This window comes from Sarcophilus harrisii, chromosome 2, assembly GCF_902635505.1.
Source record: "Sarcophilus harrisii chromosome 2, mSarHar1.11, whole genome shotgun sequence".
Lineage (NCBI taxonomy): Eukaryota > Metazoa > Chordata > Mammalia > Dasyuromorphia > Dasyuridae > Sarcophilus > Sarcophilus harrisii.
In genome coordinates, this window is record NC_045427.1 from 307098885 (window position 1) to 307122733 (window position 23849).

At 37.2% G+C, this 23849-nt stretch overlaps 2 protein-coding genes across 8 annotated transcripts in view; one reads left to right on the top strand and one right to left on the bottom strand.

The window, feature by feature from the left end:
• The window catches only part of MIDEAS (mitotic deacetylase associated SANT domain protein), a 135882-nt gene extending 130844 nt beyond the window's left edge, over positions 1 to 5038 (top strand). For all 3 annotated transcript variants that reach the window (XM_031952548.1, XM_031952547.1, XM_031952549.1), the window contains one exon: positions 833 to 5038. In XM_031952548.1, the coding sequence (XP_031808408.1) occupies positions 833 to 1073 (241 nt within the window). In that variant the 3' untranslated portion in view covers positions 1074 to 5038. The remainder of the gene's footprint in view (positions 1 to 832) is intronic.
• A 729-nt stretch (positions 5039 to 5767) lies between these two features.
• DNAL1 (dynein axonemal light chain 1) overlaps positions 5768 to 23849 on the bottom strand; it is a 63624-nt gene continuing 45542 nt past the window's right edge. Inside the window, exons 5-10 of one of the 5 annotated variants that reach the window (XR_004232006.1) lie at positions 20213 to 20268; positions 12901 to 13027; positions 11814 to 11954; positions 10661 to 10739; positions 10030 to 10185; positions 5768 to 6602 (exon numbers count right to left, since the gene is read on the bottom strand). Coding sequence is in view for 3 of the 5 variants with exons in the window: in XM_012548128.3 (XP_012403582.1) it covers positions 10699 to 10739; positions 11814 to 11954; positions 12901 to 13027; positions 20213 to 20268 (365 nt within the window). In the remaining 2 variants the exon portion in view is untranslated. Of the gene's footprint in view, positions 10740 to 11813; positions 11955 to 12900; positions 13028 to 20212; positions 20269 to 23849 lie in introns of all 5 variants that reach the window. The other 4 variants (XR_004232005.1, XM_012548128.3, XM_031952551.1 and 1 more) reach the window with 4 other exon arrangements.

The window sequence follows — 23849 nt, forward strand, 5'->3', positions numbered from 1 at the left end:
TATATTGTACTTTGACACTAAGTGACTCTTGTCCCAGACTTCTTTAAGGATTTTTTTTTCTTAGTACATTTATTTTTTAATACACATCGCTTTGTGAATCGGGTGGAGAAAAATCAGAGCAAAAGGGAAAAACCATGGGAGAGATGGTGGGGGAAAAAAGCAGAAAAAAGAAGTGAACATAGTATGTGTTGATTTACATTTAGTCTCCTTAGTTTTGTTTTGTTTTTTTTTCTGGATGTAGATGGCATTTTCTATCCAAAGTTTATTGGGATTGCCTTGGATCACTGTGAAGAGCCGAGTCTTTCATCATTGATCCTTGCACATCCTTGCTGTTGTGCTGATTCTGCTTGTTTCTCTCAGCATCGGTTCATGTAAATCTTTCCAGGCCTTTCTAAAATCAATTGGTTCATCATTTTTTATAGAACAATAATATTCCATTACACTATAACTTGCTTAGCCATTAGATGGCCATCTGCTCATTTTCCAATTCTTTACTACCACAAAAAAAGAGCTGCTATAAACATTTTTGCACAATTGGGTCTTTTTCCTTTTTTTATAAGATTTCCTTGGGATACAGACCCAGTAGAGACACTGCTGAGTCAAATGATATGGACAGTTTGATAGCCCTTTGGGCACAGTTCCAAATTGCTCTCCAGCATGGTTGGATCAGTTTACAACTCCACCAGCAATTATTAGTGTCCCTGTCCCAGAGATTTTAATCTGAGGAAAGCATGATGATAGCAGACATCCTCCCTGAGTGCCCAACTCTCAGGAGTTATAAAAGGAGCCTGATTGTGACCCCACTTTCTCGTTCTGTTCTCCTTCTGTTCAGGGTCTTCTTCAAGGTAAAAAGCCGCAGCGCCCACATGAAAAGCCACGCGGAACAGGAGAAGAAGGCGGCAGCGCTCAAGCAGAAGGAGAAGGAAGCCGCGGCTGCGGCGGCCGCAGCAGCTGCCGCCGCCACCCGCCTCCAGGCCCGACGGGACAACAGCAGCAGTAGCAATGGTGGTGGTGGTGGCGGCGGCGGCGGCAGCAGCAGCGGCGGGAGCTCAGATGAAGATGGCGAAATGTAGTGAACAGCAGGGGCCGGGGACTCGGCTGGGAAAGCAGTGAGGCTGGTTCTCCCTCACGCTCCCTGTCCGCTCCCTCTCCTGCCTTGTGGCTGCAGCTGCCTGGCTCCATGGACACTCAGCGGGGAGTCAGAAGGAAATTGTGAAGACTGAAAAAAATATAACAAAAGACAAGCTTTTATTTAATTTATAAAGGCCCTGGGAACAGTGTTACCTGGGGCAGGACCCAGTTCTCCCTCTACTGAACCTTGTCCCTGTGCTTTTTCAGAATGGTAGGACTCCTCCTCTCATGCTATTTGGAGACTTCCAGCCTAGAGTCACCCATCTGCCCCCACCAAGCCTCACGGCCATTATCGGTTGCTGCTGCTACTTCTGCTGCTTTTTGGACACCAAACTTGCTGCACAATTTCCCCCTTTTTTTCTTGACCTTCCATTCCTCCCCTCTGAGTCACTTGGAAGATATTTTAGGAGATAGAAAGCTTAGCTCAAGTTTGCAAGATTTCACCCTGTTCTGGACACAGCCTACTGAGCGCCAACAGAAATCGAGCAACTCCGCCAGCAAGATGCGCTCACTTGTCTCTCCTCCCTGGCTCAGGTGGGTGAGAGGGGGCGGCCCCCTTCTGGGAGAGGAGTATTGGGTCTGCTCCTTGAACCTGCCACCTGGAACTGGCCCAGGCGAGCCTCCAGCTAGGGCCAGGAAGGAGCAGGCAAGCACACTGACACCCAAACCAAAGCTACTCTTTCCCAGCGTCTCTTCTTCCCCTGGAGGAGGCTGCTGGGTATGCATTGTGTGCCTGGGCAGCTGTGGACAGAGTGAAGAAGTGGCAGGGATCCAGCTTTTTTTTCCCCCTGCTATCCTTTTCAGGATCTTAGCTTTCCTGTTTCCTGGCAACCCTGCCTAGAGCTGAGATGAATTTCTCAAACCTTTGGAGATCCAAGCCAAAATTAATGGCATCTGTCTTTGCTAATAGATCTTCCTGGGGAAAGGGAACTAGAAGGCTGTCTTTGCCAGAGAGAAAGGACTGATGAGAAAGAAGGCTGCCTGTGGAGGGGAAGGTAGCCAAAATTTTGCTAAATTGGACTCATCCTTATCTCTCACCCCCTTGCCAGATGCCTTCCGGTCCTTAGCTACTGTGAAAGAGGACACCTAAGAAGAGACTAGCTACAAGTCATTCAGGGCCTCTTCCTTGAGATTAAATTTATTAATCCTAGGAAGATGCCCGAGTTGACAGCCTTCAGCTTTCCTGGTGGTGGTCCCCTACAGTTCTAAGGTCAGAACCAATCCACGTCCACCTCCTTGATTGCCAAAACAGACCCCCAGATTTCTTCAGATTTTGCGATCCTTTCCTGTCGGAGTCACTGAATTAGATAGGAAAGGATTATGATTTGGGAGTTATTTATTTTTCATATTTAATTTTTCATATCCTCTCAGGGAGAGGGGCCTCTTGCTTTCCAGAGGCCCAATTCGTTTATCCAAAAGTAAGATACCTACCTGTCCTCAGAGGGAAATAATAACATGTACCTGTGGTGTTGGACCTTTTCTGTCAGTCACTGTGGGAACTACCCCTCACAGCAGAGGAAGTGAGGTTTCCCCAAACCCATCACAGGATACTTGCTCAAAGCAACAGAGCCCAAATCAGAAAATACTTCAGTGTTTGGAAAAGGATTTTCTTTTAAAGAAACTGAAACCAGTCCTGCTTGCTCAGCTTTAGATAGGTTCTCCACTTTCAGATAGGTTCAGAGTAATGGTGGTGGAAAGTCCATTCAATTCTGGGCTGAGTGTGGATTTCATTCAGGTAGACCCTTGGGGGGAAAAAACCAACCCCAAAAACTATTGTTAATAGGATACAGGTTTACTGAAAGTAGTGGAATGAAAACTTAGAACAAGACTGATTTCTGCTCACATACTTAACCTATAACTTTATAAATTAGGTCTATAGGAAGTAGCATTCCCAGTGAGGGCATCTAGGTAACTAGGTGCATCAGGCTAGTGATTTGGGGAAGGGGATTGCTTATAAACTATGTGCTATCAGGTATTCTTCAGTGTCATTTATACATTAATATGGGTCTCTGGGGCCTCCACAGAGGGAATAATCGAATTCTTCTGCCTTGCCTCCTAGAGAATGAACTAGATTTCCTAACTCCTCGCCCACAGATCTGTTTTGCTCCATACGATTGTACAAATTCAATGTCCTATGATTTGTATAAAATCTTGTATATGATCCAGAAGCAGGAAGTTAAGCTCAATATGAGTGCCTTCTCAGCTCAGCCCTGAAGTGCTACTTATATGTCCCAAGATTTTTCTATTTAAAAATTCCTTTAATTTCAGTCCTTGTTTAGATACACAACAGCTGCTCTTGTAACAGAAACCTTCAGCCAGATGAGACCCTTCCATTCACTCAAAACATGGTAGATAGAACTCACTCTCTTGGAATTCTTGGAACAGTGATTCTCTTCCCCCTGCCCCCAGCTAGTAAGGACCTTCCCAGGTAGGGGTAGGAAAGGGAGCCAAAACAGGATCTCTTAATTTGGGAAGAGAAAGTTATCTACAGTAAAATGTGAAAAAAAAAATGTATCTTTAAAGACTTAAAGGCAATCATGGCTAATAAAATGCATATAAAACAATTTGTAAACAAAGCTAAATATATTCTTCAATGGTGCTGTTCTCGATCTGTGATAGGTTCAATCACAATTTTTTTTTCTTTTACTTGCTTAGCCTAATCAGAAATCCCATTGCTTTGGGAAGTTGGATAATCAGCATCTCCAGCTTTAAGGATTTCTGCCTCCTCTCCCATTCCTATCATTCTATGTCCATTGTAATAGCCACCGTCACCACCCACTTAAATAAGGGCATGAAACTCTGATATCAGAGTCTAGATGGGATAGGGGAACCTATTGCCTCAAGGCCCTTTGTTAATAGTGCCATAGGACCTGGGATGTGATTTCGGTTAACAGATAGTGTGGCTACTTGCTTTGCTCCCTTTTGATATTTCATTGGGCTGACTTTTGTCCTTTGAAAGAAAAGGGATTCCCCACCTCCGATCTGGATTGTAAATTTGGTCTTGTTACTATACGTTAAGGGAGCAGTGTAGGGCCATTTTATTTAATTTTTTTTTTTTTTTTTTTTTTTTTTTTTTACTGCCTTTAATCTCCATCCATGATTAAAATACATTCCCTCCTCTTCTGCCATCCACATACCTCCCACTGTACCAAATGGAGTTTAACCAGTGGTATAGGGGCTTTTTTAAATGCTGCTTGGGTCAAAAGGGATTGTCTGCATTCAACTGCCTCTGTGAAGCCGCTTCTCATCCTTACACCACATGCTAGACTGAAAGGAGAACACGATGCATATTCAAGCCTCAGCTGTTCCAGTGTTCTCTCTGGGGCGTGCTTCTGGGATGGTGTTTCACCAGCCTGGACGGCCTGACTCTTTAGGTTTACAGAGAATATGCATGTTTCTAGAAAACATTTCTATATTTAAAACCAGATATTCTTCCTTCCCATTCTGTTGTGTTGATATTGCTAACAACAATTTGCAGCTGTTTCAACCATTACTTGTTTAAATCTCTAAGTTGGAGGTCTTTTGGCAGGGGACAGAGCACAGGAACAGTCTGTAATTATTGTATAAATGCTTTCATAGCATATAAATAAGTATATTACTTTTATTTTGAAAAATGATCAGACACTGCCTTTTGTGTGTTTGCTGCCTGTGGCAACCTTTTTAAAGACTGTTACATATTAAAATAGTGTACATATATATTATATTATATATATTATTTACCTCTTTTGCTGTACAGTTGTGATAGACCAGACTGAAGATTTTATTTTTTGTGTGCTTTTTATAAAAAAAAAATTAATACACTAAAGAAAATCTTGCTGATGTGATTGTAATGTACCCATGTAACTTATTTACTTTTGAATGTCTTTCCATATCTCTAAACCTTTTATTAAATAAGGTTTTAAAAATTCATAGTGGAAAGTTGTGTTTTGGTGGGAATTGTCACTCCCTACGCTTCATCACAGATTGCATCGGGGAGCTTGAATGCATTGGAGAGAATATGTAGGTCATTTCCTCATTTTATCGATGAGGAAATTCAGGGTTAGAGAGGGCAAGTGCCAATGGTGACGAAGTAGGAAGGGTCCATCCTAGTCTCTCGGGACTTCGAGTGAAATGCTCTACGATGACAGTGCTGCCTCTTAGAGCAGAAAAGGTCAAATCCTACAGTTTTCCCTGAACCATTCTTTCCTTGGAAGCTTGGAGTCAGCCAGTGTACTATGGGATGAACTCTGTGCTGAAACGCCTGTTAGGATCCCATAACAAATAGATGCGCACACACAGAGTCTGAAATGGTAGATAATCCTTGTAGTAGATTAACAGGTGAAGAGATATTAGGGTAGGTCAAGTAGCAAGGATAATGAATTATGACAGATGACCCATTTGATTTGCAGGTTGGACTCACAGTCCCACATATATGGTGTTACATGCAAAAGGGGAAATAATTTAAAAAATGGATGATTAATTCTGGCTTTCTATCATTCTGTACTCTCAAAGTCAAGTGAAAACTGGATTCAAAGGTATGAGTGAAAAAATTATGTTGTCTCAAAGTTTCCCAAAGGTAATACATTGGCAAATTAATAAGATTGGAATTGCTAGGGCTTCTTAATCCTGTGGTCATATGGAAAAAAGATACAGAGACTTTTTTTTTTTTTATAAAATAACATCATTTATTACTATTTTAAAACAAGTTCCACAAAATAACATTTAAAAACCAAATAGGTCTAAATAATTTAAGAGACAATATGTTTAGCCATAAAGTCATGCTACAAAACTTCTATATATAAAAGAGATTATTAACCAAAGATGTTAAAATATCCTCCTACTTAGAGCCAGTCCTAGAAGCCAAGGATTCTAGTCAACAGAGTCAGGGGATGAGCTGCTGAGATCATACTCTTCAGCTAATACCCATCATTCTTTTGATGGAAATAATCCCTTTGGGCATAGCACCCTAGAGGCAAGCACCTGGCCTGCCACACAAAGAAAGAACTCTGACCCACCTCTGCACTATTTGCCACAACTCTGTTTAGCTAACATCTAAGTTAATAAAATATAGGTATACAGTATATGTGAGGGAACAATAACTCACAAAGCAGCTGTTCAGGATTCCACACGGTTTCAGCACTGTACATGGGACTCTAGTGTGTCACATCACACAGATTCATCACCATGGATGCAGCAGAAATAAAAGATTGCACTAAATAACTAAGGAAATCCATCTATGGTTGGTATTCATAGGAAGCTACTATACATATATGCTTAGGCCAGGTTCACTAAGACATAGTTCATGTGAGGTCTAATTTAAAGATACTGTTGTGCAGACTAGATCAATACCCATCTATCCTTTGGAAGTGCTTCCTATCAACATCCAGTGCATCATTTTAAAGTGCAAATGTTCATCAAAATAGTAACTTCCCTCCCTGTTTAAATCTGCTATAACAAAATCTGGTTGGCTGGCTTCCTCTGACCTTCTTCACCTAGGAAATAAAATAGAATCCAGTTACCACTTTCTCACAATCATCAAGTAGACAATGTTGGGCAATAACTTAGGTCAGATAAAGACAGAACTCAATTTGTTTTAGTTTACTTCTTTTTAGTCACTAGTTCATGAAAAGGCACCAGAGAATTTATAGATTAAAACTTTTCATATAAAGTTAAAAAATATTTCAGTTATTACCCTTAATTTTTGATTGTAATTAACATTACAACTTTACAAGAAGAAAACTCTGTGAAATACTATAGCTGGGATTAGAAAATGGGTTGAAGTGAGATGTGTCAGAAGCACCAATTCTGTGTGAGTGAAGTTTTGTTTTAGGCTTCAGTACTCTACAGATTAATGAAAAAAAAAACCCAAATAATAAAAGTTTGTGTTAAATGAATAGGAATTCCAGCAAAGAATAATTGTAATAACAATTGAACAATGTGCCTTTACAAATTTTGTTTTTTAGTCATGTCTCACTCTCTACCAGGGGTTTTCTTGGCAAAGATACTGGAAGGGTTTGCTATTGCCTTCTGCAGCTCATTTTAAAGAGGAAACAGGCAAACAGGGTTAAATGACTTGTCCAGAGTCACACAGCTGGAAAGGGTCTGAGGCTGAACTTAAACTCGGGAAGATGCATCTTCCAGACTCCAGGCCCAACACGTTATCAACTGTGCTGATCTGAAATCTCTTACTTAACTTTGCCTTCTCCACTGGTAGCAGTGCCCTTAATAGTGTTTCAATCCTTTTGGCAAATAATTGAATCCTACCTCTCTCCATACAGTTTGTTTCTTTTTTAGTCCTCCAAGGGAGATGGGTGATTATAGTAAACCCCAGGACTAAATTAGCCTTAAAATCTAATCACACATTACAGGAATTAATACTGATAACAAATCCTTGAAAGGGACTTGGATATCTTTAAAACCTCACTTCTCATCCCTCCTTACTATTCTATTTCACACTGCTAATGAGCTCTCTGTCAAATCAAAAGCTTTTTCTCCATATGAGAGTAGCAACTATTCAAGCTCTGGATACCATCTCTGTTCAAACCTCAGTCCTCTTTCCCAGGCTGAAAGAGGAAGATTTAATTCCTCTGATCCCAGTTCTAGGCATGTAATCTCAAAGGAAGTGAATTAACATTAACTTAGTCATTTAAAAAAAAATTGTTTTAAACCATACCTAGGAATAATGCCAATACTAAGTTATTTTTACATAATGAACCATATCTTCAGATCACTTCCAAACTAAATTTGAACTGTCAGGGGTCTGCCTTAAGGTAAGATTTTGTAAACTGGTACTTTTTAAAAAGTGAGTTACTAAGGCAAGATTTCTATGAATGTCTACATTCATGAGAGTTGAATAACTCTCATGTACAATTCCCAAGTTCCATATAATAATTTGTAAAATTGTTATCACTGACTAATAAAATTCTGAATCGTGTACAAAATTTGACAATAAGTCAAGAACATGGACTCAGTTTTTAAAGCTTACGCAAAATGCTAGGCCTTTTAGAAACTGAATAAGAGAGACAAGTGTGGACATTTCCTATCAGAAAAGATGTTACTCAAAAGAGATTAAGGCAAAAGTCAATGACAATCTTGGGAGAATTGAAATAAAATAAAAATGGTAAGAAATGCTAGGTGAGACACTTTTAGGAAAAGATGAGAGAGAAAATAAAAACTAAAAGAGAAGAAAGGCAAAATAGAGTAACATTTGTATACTTTTTCTGATCATCCATCACACATACATCATCTTTTTAAACACCACGTTAAGATTGGCAGCAGATGACTAGAGAGTTAAGTCAAAATGTATGGAGTCATAACTTATCAATATTGGATATGATGGAAGATTTGAATTCTTTGGATGACTAAAATAGAAGCTTTTCTGAATAATTAAAAGATCTGACCAATGTGTACAAATTTATCATTAGAGGGAAAAATAGATTCAGGAAAGTTAATTTAGCCATTTGAAATATATATATGTATAAAACATGTATGTAATATAGTTATGTTTATATATATATATATATATATATATATACACACATACATATATATAAATGAATAATCTAGGAGCACAGAGACAACACATTCAAATTAGGCCAAATATCTTTCCTAGAAGCAATATGTTTAAAGGCATAAAGCATAAATTAAACTGAGGCTCACAAAATAGATGAAATAAGATCCTGAACTACTCCTGGGTCCCTATATTTCTTTCCCATTGGCTAAGAGTCTAGATTTACTCCATAAAAAGAACCATGCTAGGCACCACAGCAGGCATTCAATAAAGTTGACGTGAATGTGAATATAGGGCGTAGTTACCAGCAATCAACACCTTCTGTTTCTCTGAATACTACATGTGATTCCAAGGTTATGAAAAGAAAAAAAAAAGCCCCTTCTAATTTAAAAGTCAAAACCAAGGGTAGTAAAAATGGGCATCCAAAACCACTCTTAAGTCATGAGACGAGCAGACTCAACTGGCCCCCAGTGTTGTAAGTCACTCATTCACTTGGACCCTGACTTTTACGGGGAGACACATAGAGAACACACCCACCCAACCTAAAGATTGCTGATTCAACCAAGACAGCAGAATGAACTGCCAATCACAACAAAGATACAATGAGGATTCTTTGAGTTGTGATTCCCCCTGTATATCCACAAGCTTTAGATTCTTAAGATTGGGCAGAGTTTCCTAAATTAATAATACAGAATTTCTTCTCACTAAACAAATGGCTAAAAGTTTAAAATGCTGCACCAGTTTTTTTTTTTTCTTTCACCATTAGAAACTGATTGTCAAAGCAATAACACCTTTCTAATAAATTTGCATACTCAAGGAAATCAAATGTTTCCTATCTTAGTAAGGATTCAATATTTCTGAAGCCAGGGGCTACTTCTTTAAATCACTAACTTATTTACTTTTTCTCCTTTAACTATGAATTTATTGGTGGTACCTCACTTTAGAAATATTTAAAACAAGATGGCAGAGGGTTCCTGACCTCCCTCTGGGCCTGGATGAATAAATTAGCCATTTTTCTCTGCAAAACTCCATTTAGGCACCTACTATACCACCTTATGCTTCCCAGAAAAGAACATACTATTTTGTTACACAATATTCCAAAATTCTGGGCTGTCTTGTTAACATCTTGATTTGAAAGTTTAAGTATATTGCAATGCTGCATGAAATTACTCTAAAAGATATTATTTGCCTGTACTCCCACATCAAAATATTCACCTTTTTTCTCCCTCCTATATGCACTTACATAACATAACCTATCAGCTATCTAAATTGGCGCTTCTCAAACAAAAGTGAACCCAGAAATAGAAAGTTTCATTTATCAGGAAGTTGCCAGATTCAATTCTTGATAATTCTTTATATCTACCACAATCACTTTCCCCAGTAATTAGGTACAACAGATAAAAACCTACGATTTGAATTTTTCTCTCTTGTTTTCAGTTATTCCAACTGAACTTTGATCTGCTGGTTCTGAGTCTTGCTGGTGACAGAAGATCATTTCATACCATACGTTGTCTTTTTGAACCAAATAGATGATATTTGTGTGACTATGAAAAACAAGGAGGTAGCTAGGCAGGAAGGAAGATAATAAAGATCCAAATATGTGGGTTTAAAACATCTATCTTGAACAAATGCATATTTTAAAAAATAGACTAAGTGATATTTAAACAAACTGAACAAAGACCTAAAACTTATTCCTTTGTTATTATAAATAATTAAAATACCTAGGCTGAAGGGACATGAAAAATGTACTTCTATTCTAACTAGGAGAAAATTACTTTTATAAATTTTTTTTTAACTTGAGATATGCATTTGTGAATAAAAAGTGAATACTGCCATCAGCAATTTCTTTAGTTACAAAATAGGAGGCCAGTGTCCTTTTAAGTAAAGTTGCTATCACCACTGTGTTGTGAACTCACTCTTTAGATGGGATAAGAAAGGGAGAATGATGACAAGGAATTTGTCAAATGTTTCAAAAATAGTTTTGCCCTCAATATACTTTTTAAAACAGACATTATACAAAGCCTTATCTAATATTCTTACTTAAATATCATAAGTTAAAACAAAGTGGAAATGTGACATTAGCCTTCTTCTTCTTCGTCTTCTTTAATTACTGGGACTCCTAAAAATTTGAAAGAGAGAAAGAATTACTTCTGAAGATTCTTAACATATTCTTAATATTCTAAGTGACAAAAGCTTCCTGTTGACCTAAAAACTGAGATGCTCAGAACCATCCATAACTTCCCAAATTATGCCCAAATGTTTCAAATGAGCTTATAGGTACTAGAAAAAAAAGACTTGATAAAGATCTCTATTGCTTGCGAAAAACTGTTTACATACCTTACCCTTACACTCAAAGTCTTTCATGATTTAGCAACAGGGACCAAACTTTCTAGGCTAATCACCAACTATACACTTTCGGAAATCCCATAATGCAAGCAAGCTAGTGCACAGACCTACCTACCAAAAGGTAGAGGAACGGTGGTACAGTGAAAAGTGTGCCAGATTGGGAATTAAAAGACCTACCTTCAGATGCTGGTTCTTCCCTTTCTTTGGACGAATCATTTAACATCTCAGCACCCAAGTTTCCACATGTGTAGAATAAAGCAGTTGGACCAGATAACCACTAAGATCCCTTGCAGCTTTAAATCTATGACTTTCGAGCTGGAACTTTCCCATTCCCATGCTTTTTTTGACTTTGCTATTCTGTACAACTGAAATCTTGTCTCACTGTAAAACCCCATACCAGTCTTGTTATTACCACCCATTTTGTAGGACTGAGTTCAAATCCTCCTCTTCTCGGTGATATCTTGTTTGTTGTTCGTGTGGCTCAGTTATCTGCTCACAACTTCAACTAGCCACACTAGAGAAAATACTGCTTGGAATGGCTTTGGAAATCCTAAATAAAACTGTACTCTCATGAAAAACAGACCCACATTCTTAAAAAGACCTTATTTCCTTGAATCTCTCAGGACAGAGGTATTGACTAAGCATGCTGGGAAATCATGGGCAGACCTAATAATCTCAGTTCATCCTGGTTCAAACCTGACCAATCCAAATCATAAAGTAACTAAGACAGGCTCTGAGGTTTGAGAGAATGTGCTATTTGCCTGGTTCTTTCCTTTATAATTCTGCATCACTAAATCAACAATTATCACTCCGAAATGTCACCAAGGTGCCACCCCAAACAACTCACCATCCAGTTTCTTCAGTCTGGGTACTCGTCTGGTCGCTTCATCAATCCAGTTGCCCTCGGAAGAACATTTCTCTTCCAAGGGATTGCCCACAAACACCAGCTCTTCAAGGCATCCTAATTCAGCCAGCTTTACAAACTCCCCTACGATTACAAAGAAATAACTCAAAATTAAATATATTAACAGTACAATTGTTGGGGCTTAATCACAGGCTGATCCTCAATATCACAGAACACATTGGCAACTAATTTTGTGGCTCTTATGTTTACTTTATAGTAACAGGTTGACATTTAAAAAGCAGTTTAAGAAGCTGTGCCACATAAAATGACTCTTCTAAGGAATTAAAGGTAAATAAACAGAAAAACTCCTTTCTTTCAGCCAAGAAGGAGTACAATCATTTTTAGCTGAAACTCAAAGAACCAATTTCTTTGTCTCAATTGAAATTTGAGGAACATGCGATGACAAATCATAATATGCAGCATGACCACATCAAGAAGTGGTCACATTCCAGCTTTGAAACTTCCTGTGATGCTCACCACATTTGTCAAATGAAAAAACAAAGTGGGGAAGGAATGCAGTCAAAGACCAGAGTCAGCAAGACCTTGCCCCCCACAACCAACAGTGGGCCTGCATGACACTGCACTAGGACATAGAATTCAATTAAATGAGGCTCTTGCTCTTGAAGCAGCTTATATTCTAAAAGCAGATGTACAGAAATGATTTTATAGTAAAAGGGGGCATTAGATGAATGCTCCCCAAAAATACAAAGTATGACATAAGCTTAGAAAAAGGAGACTCAAAAGAGCTACATTTAGTTTTCCTATGGCCTTTAAGTAATAAATAAGACAACTTTTGTTCATGATTAATCTTTGTTAAAGATTAGTAAAGTAAAAAATTATATATATGTATATATATAATTTTATATATAAAGTATATAGTTATGCTAAGGATAACTAAACAGCTAAAATTGGCAAACTGCTGGCAAATCAGCCCACTGTTTGAAAAGCTAATGTCTCTTTTACATATCCTTTGTTCTCCTACTGGATTAAATTGTGTAAGTAAGAAGACAGAATGAAAAACTTGGCTTACCCCACTCTCTTACTAGGTTATTAGACATATAGAGGATCTTTAGTCGCTTCATAACATGAATCCCTTTCAGCTTCTCAATGAAATTATAAGATATCCAGAGTTCCTCTAAAGTGTCTCCAACTGCTTCCTGAAAAAAAAAATAACATGGATTTAAATATTCCATATTTATAAGCATGGGAAAAGGATTTCCCATGTGTAATATGCTAGGCCAGAGGCAATTATTGCAGGGGGTATTGACTGCCATGTACCCTCTGCTGAAATGGTGTCTGAGAAGGTCTGATCACCTCAACATCACAATGAAGCATATGGACCAGTCTTTGTAAAGGATGTCCTTTATACAGTACTTGGGAAGCTTGAAAATCATCAATTATATTAGGTTATTTTAAATATTCTCTTCCTTATTTGTACCATTTATTCATGGATAAAACTAACATTAAACCATTTCAGTATAACTTACCTGAAGCATCAAGGTCTAAATTAAAATATAAATTAATGAAATTTTTCTTTATTAGGAAATCACCATACTTAGACTGAAAAAGACTGAAACCTTTAAAAATTCTCCTTTAAGCATATATGGTATGTATATCAAGTTTGTTTCTGTAAGTAAATAGCTTAACTTAAAAAATTATTTCTTCTAATTACATGTAAAATTATTTTTAATATTTTTAAAATTTTTGAGTTCCAAAGTCTCTCCCCCTTTATTAAAAATGCAAGCAATTTGATATAGGTTATAGATGTGTAGTCATGCAAAACATTTGGATAGAAGTCATACTGTGAAACAAAACGGACAAAAAATTCCCCAAGAAAAATAAAGTTTTTAAAGATTATACTTCATTTTGCATTTAGAGTCTACCAGTTCTTTCTCTGGGGATGGGGAGTATTTTTCATCATAAATACTTTGGAATTCTGTGGATCATTGTATTGTTGAGAACAGCTAAGTCATTTGAGGTTCATCATTGTACAATATTGCTATTACTGTGTACAGTGTTCTGTTTCTGCTCACTTCACTTTGCATCCATTCATGTAAGTTTTTCAAGGTTATTCTGAAAACATTCTGCTTATCATTTCTTACAGCACAACAGAGACAGCTTGTTTGGCTCTTCCTCAATTGGTGGGCATTCCCCGAATTTACAATTCTTTGCCATCACAAAAAGAGCCATTATAAAAATATTTTTATACCTGTAGGCCCCTTCCTTCCTTTTTTTTTACTGAGGCAATTGGGGTTAAGTGACTTGCCCAAGGTCACACAGCCAGGAAGTGTTAAGTATCTGAGAATAGATTTGAACTCAGGTCCTGATTTCAGGGCTGGTGCGCTATCCACTACACCACCTAGCTCCCCTACCTTTTCCTTTAAAAAAAAAAATATCTTTGGGATACAGACCTGATGGTGGTATTGCTGAGTCAAGGTTTTTAAAGTCCTTTGGACATAGTTCCATGTTGCTTTCCAGAATTATTGGATCAGTTCACAACTTAATCAACAATACTTTAGTGTCACAATCTTCCCACATCCTTTCCAACATTTGTCATTTTTGTTTTCTATCATATAAGCCAATCTGAGAGGTGTGAGATGGTACCTCAGAGTTATTTAATTTGCGTTTCTCTAAGCAACAGAGATTTAGAGCATTTTTTCTTTTGATTACATATATCTTTTATTTCTGAAAATTACCTGTTGATATCCTTTGACCAGTTATCAATTGGGGAGTATCTTGTATTCTCATAAATTGGAGTCAGTTCTCTATTTATTTGAGAAATGAGGCCTTTATCAGAGAAACTTGATGTAAATTTTTTTTCACAGTTATGATTACTGTTTTATTTCCCTCCATTCCATTTCCCCCAGTTTATCCTTCTCTTCTTCATCTTTGACCCTGTCCCTTTGCAAAAGTATCTAGCTTCTGATGACTATCTCCCCAATCTGTCCTCCCTTTTATCAGCATCCCACCCTTTTTTCATATTCCCCTTTTCCTACTTCCCTTTAAAGTAATACAGAACTATATCCAACTAAGTATGTATATTTTTCCTCTTTGAGTCAATTCCAATTTCAATTTTCAAAGGTTCAAAACCCCCCCATCTTCCCCTCTATTGTCAAAGCTCTTTTGTGCCTTTCTTAAGATAATTTACCCCAATCTCTCTCTTTTTCCTCCTTCTCCCAATGCATTCCACATTCTCAACACAATTTTTTTAAAAAAAATATTATTCCATATAGTCAACTTACCCCTTTGCCCTCTATATAATTCCTTCTGTCCTAATGATAATAAAATTCTTAGGAGTTACAAGTATCATTTTCCCATGGAGGAATGTAAACAGTCTAATCTTATTGAATCCCTTAATGATTTCCTTTTCCTGCTTACCTTTTTATGCTTCTCTTGAGTCTTGTATTTGAAAGTAAAATTTCCTGTTTTGCTCTGGTCTTTTCATGAGGAATGCTTGAAAGTCCTCTATTTCATTAAATATCCATTTCCCCCCCTGAAGAATTATACTTAGTCTTGGTTATAATCGTACTTCTTTTGCCCTCCAGAATATCATGATCCAGAGGCAGCTAGATGGCCCTGTGGATAGAATACCAGCCCTGGAGTCAGGAGGACCAGGGTTCAAATCTGGTCTCAGACACTTAACATGTACTATGTGACCCTGGATAAGTCACTTAACCCCAACTACCTCAACAAGCCCAACAAAAAAACAAACCCCAGAATATCATTCTTTAATATAGAAGCTGCTAAATCTTGTGTTAGCCTGACTATGGTTCTACAATATTTTGTCTTAAACTGGTAGCTCTGGAATTTGGCTATAATATTCCTGGGAGTTTTCATTTGGGGATTTCTATTAGGAGGTGATCAGTAGATTTGTTTTTTTCTCAATTTTTAAAATAATAACTTTTTATTTTCAAAATACATGCAAAGATAGTTTTCAATATTCACTCCCCACAAAACCTTTTTTTTCTCCCTCCCTTCTTCTCACCTCTTCTCTCTACACAGCAAGTAATCCAATATAGATTAAACATGTGCAATTCTTCTAAACATATTTCCACATTTATCATGCTAAACAAGAAAGATATCAAAAAAGAAAAAAAAAGCAAGCAAACAACAACCAAAAAGGTGAAAATACTACATTGTGATCTATATTCAGTCCCCATGGTCCTCTCTCTGGAAGCAGTTGACTCTCTGTATCATAAATTTATCGGAAATCAGCCTGATTCACCACCTCACTGTTGAGAAGAGCCAAGTCTATCACAGTTGATCATCACATAATCTTGTTGCTATATACAATGTTCTCTTGGTTCTACTCACTTCACTTAGCATCAGTTCATGCAAGTCTTTCCAGGACTTTCTGAAATCATCCTAATCATTTCTTTTTTCTAATTAAAGCTTTTTATTTTCAAAATATATACATGGATAATTTTTGACATTCACCCCTACAAAACCCTGTGTTCTAATTTTTTTACCTCCCTTTCCCCCTATTTTCTCCCCCCACTGGCAAGTGATTCAATATATGTTAATCATATAGGATGATTTCTTAAAGGCAGATGACAAATTCTTGTAGTTTCTTTCAAACTGACAATGCTTTGAATATAATTCTGGAAACTAAGTCATTATTTCTTATATAACAATAAGATTCCATTACATTCATATACCATAACTTATTCAGCCATTCCCCAACTAATGGGCATCTACTCAGTTTCCAGTTTCTTGTCAGTGGATTCTTTCATTTTCTATTTTATTTTCTGATTCTAGGATAGTAGGATAGTTTTTCTAGACAATTTCTTGAAATACATCTAGGTTTTTCTTTTGATCATGATTTTCAAGTAGTCCATCAATTTTAAATTCTCTCTCCTGGATCTAATTTTCCTGGTTAATTGTTTTTTCAATGAGATAGTTCACATTTTCTTCTATTTTTACTTTTTAGATTTTGTTTTATTGCTTCTTGATGTCTCATGGAGTTATTAGCTTCCACTTGTGAATTTCCAATTTTTGAGAAATTACTTTCTTCAGGAAGTATTTATATCTTTTTTTCCATTTGCCCAATTCTATTTTTTAAGAAGTTCCTTTTCTTCAGTGAAATTTTTGTACATCTTTTTCCATGTGGCCAATTTTGCTTTTTAAGGAGTTCTCTTTATTGCACATGTTTAACATATATTGGATTACCTGCTGTCTATGGGAAGAAAATGGGTGAAAGGGAGGGAGAAAAATTTGGAACACAAGATTTTACAAGGGGGAATATCGAAAATAATCTTTGTATGTATTTTGAAAATAAAAAGGAGTTCTCTTCAATGGAATTTTGTGCCTCTTTTACCATTTTATTCTATTTTAAGGTGTTCTTTCTTCAGTATTTTTGTGTCTCCTTTACCAAGGTGTTGACTCTTTTATTTCACCAATTTTCTTGTATGACTCTAATTTCTTTTCCCAAACTTTCTTCTCTCTTATTTGATTTTTAAAATCCTTTTGGAGAGAGGGAACTGAGTATGGTTCACAAGACAGCATTTTCACTCTTTTTGTTGTTTGCTTCCATTTTATTTTCTCATTTTTTTCCCGTTTGATTTGACTGTTCTTGTGCAGCAAGATAATTGTACAAATATGTATGCATATATTGGATTTAACACATGTTTCTATCATGTTTAACAAATATTAGATTACTTGCTATCTAGGGGAAGAAGGAGAGTCAGAACACAAGGTTTTGCAAGGGCTAATGTTGAAAAATTATCTATGCATGTTTTGAAAAGGAAAAGCTTTAATTAAAAAAAAAATCCTTTCTGAGATCTGTCAGGAATTCAGAGGAGGGTTGGGGAGATGGGGGAAGGCAGAGGCTTAGACCAATTCAGATTTTTCTTTGAGGCTCTTCAGGTTTGCTTTTGAGTTTGTGTTTTGACCTTCTCTGTCACCACAGTAATTTTCTGTGGTCTTATTTTCTAGCCTATTTCTTGATCTTTACTTCTTTGTAAAAGCTGGGCTTGGCTCCTAGGGTGAAGGGGACACTATCCCAAGCTTCAGGTTTTTCATGCTGTTGTTTTCAGAGCTAGTTCTGCATGGGTGGATATGGATGTCTATAAGTTTTTGGTTCTTTCGAGGTAGTATGAATCTAAGGAGACATGTGGTCACTGCTCCCCTAGCCTATGTTCTGCGAGTGACCACTCTTTTCTACTCTAGCACTGTAACCAGGACCCCCACTTTAACATGCTGGTGTTCCTCTTCAACCTGGCATTGTGACCGGGATAGGCAATACAACAGTGTCCTGTATCTCACACAAGCAAAAGGTGACCTGTAATCTCCTTCCGACTCGTCCCACCCTCCCATACTGTCTGTGGGTTAAGAGCTACAAAAGCTGCCATAATCAGTTCAGTTGCCCAAGGCTCTGCTGCTGACTTCTTGGAGTATAATCGTATTCTGGACTGAACTCTACTCTCACTCCAATGAGATAATTTTTCTGCTGAACTTCTAAGTTATCTTGGGCTGAAAATAGTTTCACTGTCTTTTTGTTGGTTCTAATGCTCCAGAACTCATTTTGAAGTATTTTTTTAAGTTATTTGGTGGAAGTGAATTTGGGAGCATTCAGGTGAATTTCTACCTTTACTCTACCATTTTGACTCTACCTCTTGCATTTATCGAATAACTGACTTTTAAAAAAGAATTTCTATCCTTCATAGCTTTTATTTTATAGGAACAAGAGAAGAAATGGCAATAGAATCCGGGGAGAATGTGGTATAGGAGAAACTGCATTAGATCTGAAGGCAGAGGCAGCCCCGAGTTCATTTCTGGCTCTGTGACCTTGGCTAAGAGACAGTTCTCTCAAGCAGAGATGTCAAACACACATGTTTTGCCATACTCTTGGAAAGACTGAACCACATTATAATGTAATTGGGAAACATTTAACAAAATAAATAAGGATAAAATAGGACACAGGTAATGTGAAGCTATGGTTTTCCAAGTCAATATGCTGCTTGTCATATGGATCAGTATCTGTTTTTGTCTGATCACCCTGATATGTGGATAGAGAACCAGACTGGGGATTAAGAAGAGAGGGTTATTATTTAAGCTCTGTTTCTACACATACTTGCCAGGGGCACATGATAAGTCAACTTTCTTGGCAGCCCAGGAAACTTTCTATGGCTATAAATAACAGCTACCATTTATAGAGCACTTTGATAATGCAAAGTATCTTAAAAAGATACTCTGTCTTCACAACCATCCTCTGAGGTAGCTGCTCCTATTTATCCCCATTTTATAGATGAAGCAGGTGAAGTTAAGAAATGTTAACTGACTTATCCAGGGTCAGAAAGCTCCTAAGGATATAAGGGAAGTTCTGGACTTGGTCAGGCTCATTTGCTCTGCCATTTACCTGTCTATGAAAATTGCACAAGGGTTGCTGATCTGTCTTAGCAAGAGGAATTTCTCCCACTCAGGGAAATCATCACAAATCCACCCTGCCTCCCACCCACCCTGGGGTCACCACTTTTCAGGGCCTCATCTATAAAATGAAAGGGTTGGACTCTGATTGCTCAGGCTCCCCTTAATCCATGCCATGGAGGGACTTGATACTGTCCCAAGGAATCAGTGATGGCAGCTGCTCTTCCAAGTGTAGTGCCCAGCTTGCCAAAAGCCATTAAGTCTTAGGAGGCCATTTTCTCCAGGTTTACCCTGAATGGGCTTCTGGGAAGCAAAAGTTGGGCTTCCAAAAATGCTTTGAGGCAGTTCATGAAGTCTAATAGCCAATTATCTTCTTTACTCCTTGGCCTTTCAGTATCACATCCTGAATTTCTTATTATTCCAAGGAAAGGGGAGAGAATAGTCCTGGCATTCCAGGAGTTAACACCTGGTTCTGCATATAAGGCTATCTCATTTCAACTACTTTGCTACTCCTGTTTGAACTGAACTGATTTCTCCAAATGTCAGCTGATCACCCACCACATTCAATTAATACCTAATAGCCAATAGATTTAATTCTTATTTGTGGGTTGAAGTCAGGAAGACTTGAGTTCAAATTTGACCTCCATCAGTTAGTAGCTGTATAGTCTTGCACAAGTCTCTCTGTTTGCCTCACTTTCCTCATCTGTAAAAAGAATTGGACAAAGAAATGGCAAACCACTACAGTATCTTTGCCGAGAAATCCCCAAATGGCACTAATGACTAAACAATATCAACAAATGTGAGCTACTACTATTATTATTATTAAGTTCCTAAGAAATGGTTAGAAAAGCATGTTGTCCATCTCTTTAAAGAAGAAAATTGGATTTATTTGCTGTACAAAGAAAACAGCAGTCTCAAATACCAAAAAGAACCCTAAAATCACATGCTTAAAAAAAATGTTATGAAAGGCAACCTACCAATCCATTTAGGTTCTTTATGTTATTCCTTCCCAGTGACAAGATCCGCAAGTTTTCTACAATAAAGAGAAAATGGTTTTGTTTATTCAGTTCAAAAACATTTTTAAATTTTATCTGCATAGTGCTTGGTATATGAGGCACTTAATACATCCTTTTTGATTTTTTTAAAAAGTCTATTTACTAAGTGCAAGACAATATAAAGATATATAAAAAAAACTATCTTCAAAAAAAATGTTGTTGAGGTGGGAGGAGGAAAGAGCAGAGATGAAGTATCTGTTTAAATAAGTAAACATACAATAATTTGAGAAGGAAAGGGCACTAACAACTAGGAATAGGGATGTTGATTAGGAAAACCTTGGATAAGAAAGCTGTGGCACTCCTAAAGTAAGCCTTAAAAGAAATTAGGAATACTAAGAAACATAAGAAGGCATTTCATACATGCAAGACAGCCTGTGCTAAGGTATGATGAAGGCAGGAGAAAGCCCAATTCAGGGACAGGAAGTCAGTTAGTTTGGCTAGATATATAATAAACAAGGGAAGCATATTCAACTTTTATAATGGATTCATTATACACATTGTTTAAAAGGTAATAACTTAAATTTACATAGCACTCTATAGTTTGCAAAATTTATAGAGCATTTTTAGATGTAATATCATCTGACAGTACAAATATACTCAGCATATGTACATATTATTCAGAAAGATTCTTATATTATGAATAAAGGAATCAGTCTGGATCCTGGAGTCCAAGTGATTATAGGGAAGAAAGACAAATTTCTCAGTCTGAACCTATATAAGAGCATAGGACCAAGGGGACAATGGGGAAAAGATAAGGAGAATGTCAGAAATAGTTACCAAAAAAAAAAAAAAATCAAATGACAAATCAATAAAAATATTATGGTCTCTCTGATAAAATATCAGTCAAATATTGGCAACTCCAAGTAGAAATAACTCAACTTCAATCAATCACTATTTATTAGAGTGCCTATATACTATTTACCAGCACTAATGGCTTACCTGGGGGGAAATGGGATCCTTCCCAAATAATTGCTCACAGCAGGTTTCCTGTCTCATCCTAGATGTGATCTGTAATTCATGGGGTTCCTAACTCCTTGAAAGAGATTAAGAATGTCTGCACTTAAATAATTCAGAAATGGGAGGGATAGATATTGGTGTTCCTGAGCCCATAGCAAGACTAATAATCCACAAATAGCATTATGATTAGGCTGGGGTAACTGGGGTTTTGTTCCAGAGTTTGGGTAGGTAACTGTAACTTGAAGAACACCCTTTCTTCCCAACAACAGTTCCTCTCAAGCCAAGCTTTGGAGTCCCACATGGTGTAGCATCACTGCCCCTGCTCCCTAGCCTGATCCAGGTCATTATTGGGTGCTTCCATAACTGTCGTATCCTTCCTTGGAGGCTCCCCTACCCCCTCATTACTCCACTCAGTTGCCTGCCCCTCTGAGGGCAGAAGGGGTTGATGAGTCAGGAGTTGTAGACTGTCCAGCAGAAGGAAAAGCTAGATTCTTTGTTAGATTACCTGACTCTCTGCCAGCATGAATGCTGAATATCACACTGGTCCATCCTGAGATGCAGACTAATATCAGAGCTGGGTCAATTCCAAAATGAGAACTTAAGGCCTTCCTTTATCCCAGGTGAGCTCCCTACTATTGGGGCCCAGTATTTCCCCTCCTCTGGCAGCAGGTTCATGGCATCTTAGGGTCTGCTTTCATTAGAGCTCATCCTGGCGTTTTTTGGTGCCCTGCCTTGCGGCCTTATGTTTCAAAGACTCCCACCTTTTCATTTGAAGCTCCCATGAAGCCCCACCTACAGCTAAAGTTTAAAATGTCAGCTTTTTACATACATTTAAAAATTAAAAGTGATTACCTAAACCTCACAACTTACAATTACACCTGCCCCGGGTGCTGGCAGTTACCACGCACAATTCTCTTTATAAGCTCTCCTCCTCTAGAACTTATTTCCCAACTCCAGAGCTTAGTTCTCCCCATGGAGCTCTCCCCTGGAAGCTCAGAGCTTCTGCTTTCAATTAAACAAGAGTTTACAAACAAAAAAAATAGCTCGAGTTAGTTGTAATGGAAAGAACCCAGAACTAGGAGAAAGGAACTTGTATTTTAGCCCCAAGCTTTACCTCTAGCCAGCTGTGTGTCTTTGGGCAATCACTTTCTTACTCAAGGCTTCAACTCCAAAATTAAAGGGCTAGGCCAGGTTACCTCTGAAGTCCCTGAGAGGGAGGGACTGTTGTTAATTTATCAATTTGGGAATTAATAAAGCTGATTGTCCTAGCAGGAAATAACAACAATGATTCTACCACATAAATGTCAAAATTATGATTTTACATCATGACTGTGTCTTATTAAAGCAATATTACTTATAGGCGTAACTAACTTTCAAACTGATAAGGATGTTCAATTATTGGTTGTGAAAAGCAATCAAATAAGAGCCAAAGGGATGATGTCACTGAATCTAAGAAGCCATATTTTAAGCTTTTCAGATCATGAATTCATACACAACAAAAATAAAGTAACTTTGTCTTTTTAAAAATTTAATACTTGTTTCAATCTTTATAATGATGTTGAAAAAGGATTATAAGCAAATAACTAACCATCCTCTCCTCAGGAATAAGTGTCATTACTTTGGATTCCACATTCTTTTTATCTTAGTTTAAATATGCTTGTTCCCTAAACCTTATAATTAATCCACAATGCTTTCTGATTATAAGAATTAGTGAATTATTCTACACAAAAGACTCTGACTTTTTAAGTCCTATATAAATAAAAGGTATTATAAAATATATATAAAATCATTATCATTTATAATCAAATAATTTTAATGTAGCTTCTTTTTCATAAAGAAAGATGTGCTGTTTTAAAAAATCAAATTAGAATTTTAATTAATATTAATATGTAATTCAAGGAGAATGAAAGTTTTGATAATTTATACTTGAAAAAATACATGAGAAAATAGCAATGGCTATCTTTCATTATTTACTGTCAAAAAATACATTTTATAATTGTATTAATACCAAAGAACTATTGAGTATTTTAATATAAGGCACTGCAAATGTTTTCAAAACTTTATGTAAAGTAGCTAATCTTAAAGACAAGGAGCTAATTTTTCACAGCAATTCCCAATGAAACCAAATCACTGCATCTTTGGGTTCCTCTATTTTGGTGGTGAAAAATAGAAGCTGCAGACAAGGATTATTTTTTTAGATCTCCACACTTCAAAGGATTTTTTGTTTAGATTATCATGTGAATTCTCCTGGTTTAGAACATAGTATTAATGGGGCCAAAGTTGCAAGCTCAATTCCCCTGAGCATTAGTGTGGGGCTATCACTCAGTTCCAACAGCCCCATAGTATACAGATTTGGCCCCAACATATTTCTTTGCAAATGTACAGGAAGGGACTGAAAAATGTGCACACTGGTGTTCCTTTATCAAAACCTATTCCAAGCAAATGCTGCAAAACAATCTTTAAATTTTAAAACAAACAAAAGACAAAAATCAGGTGCACTGATAGGAGTGGATTGGATGATTTCAAAGACTCTTTTCAGCCCTACAGAATCTTATTATTTTACGATAAAAATTGCCCTGTCTTTTCTACCAGATTTACACAA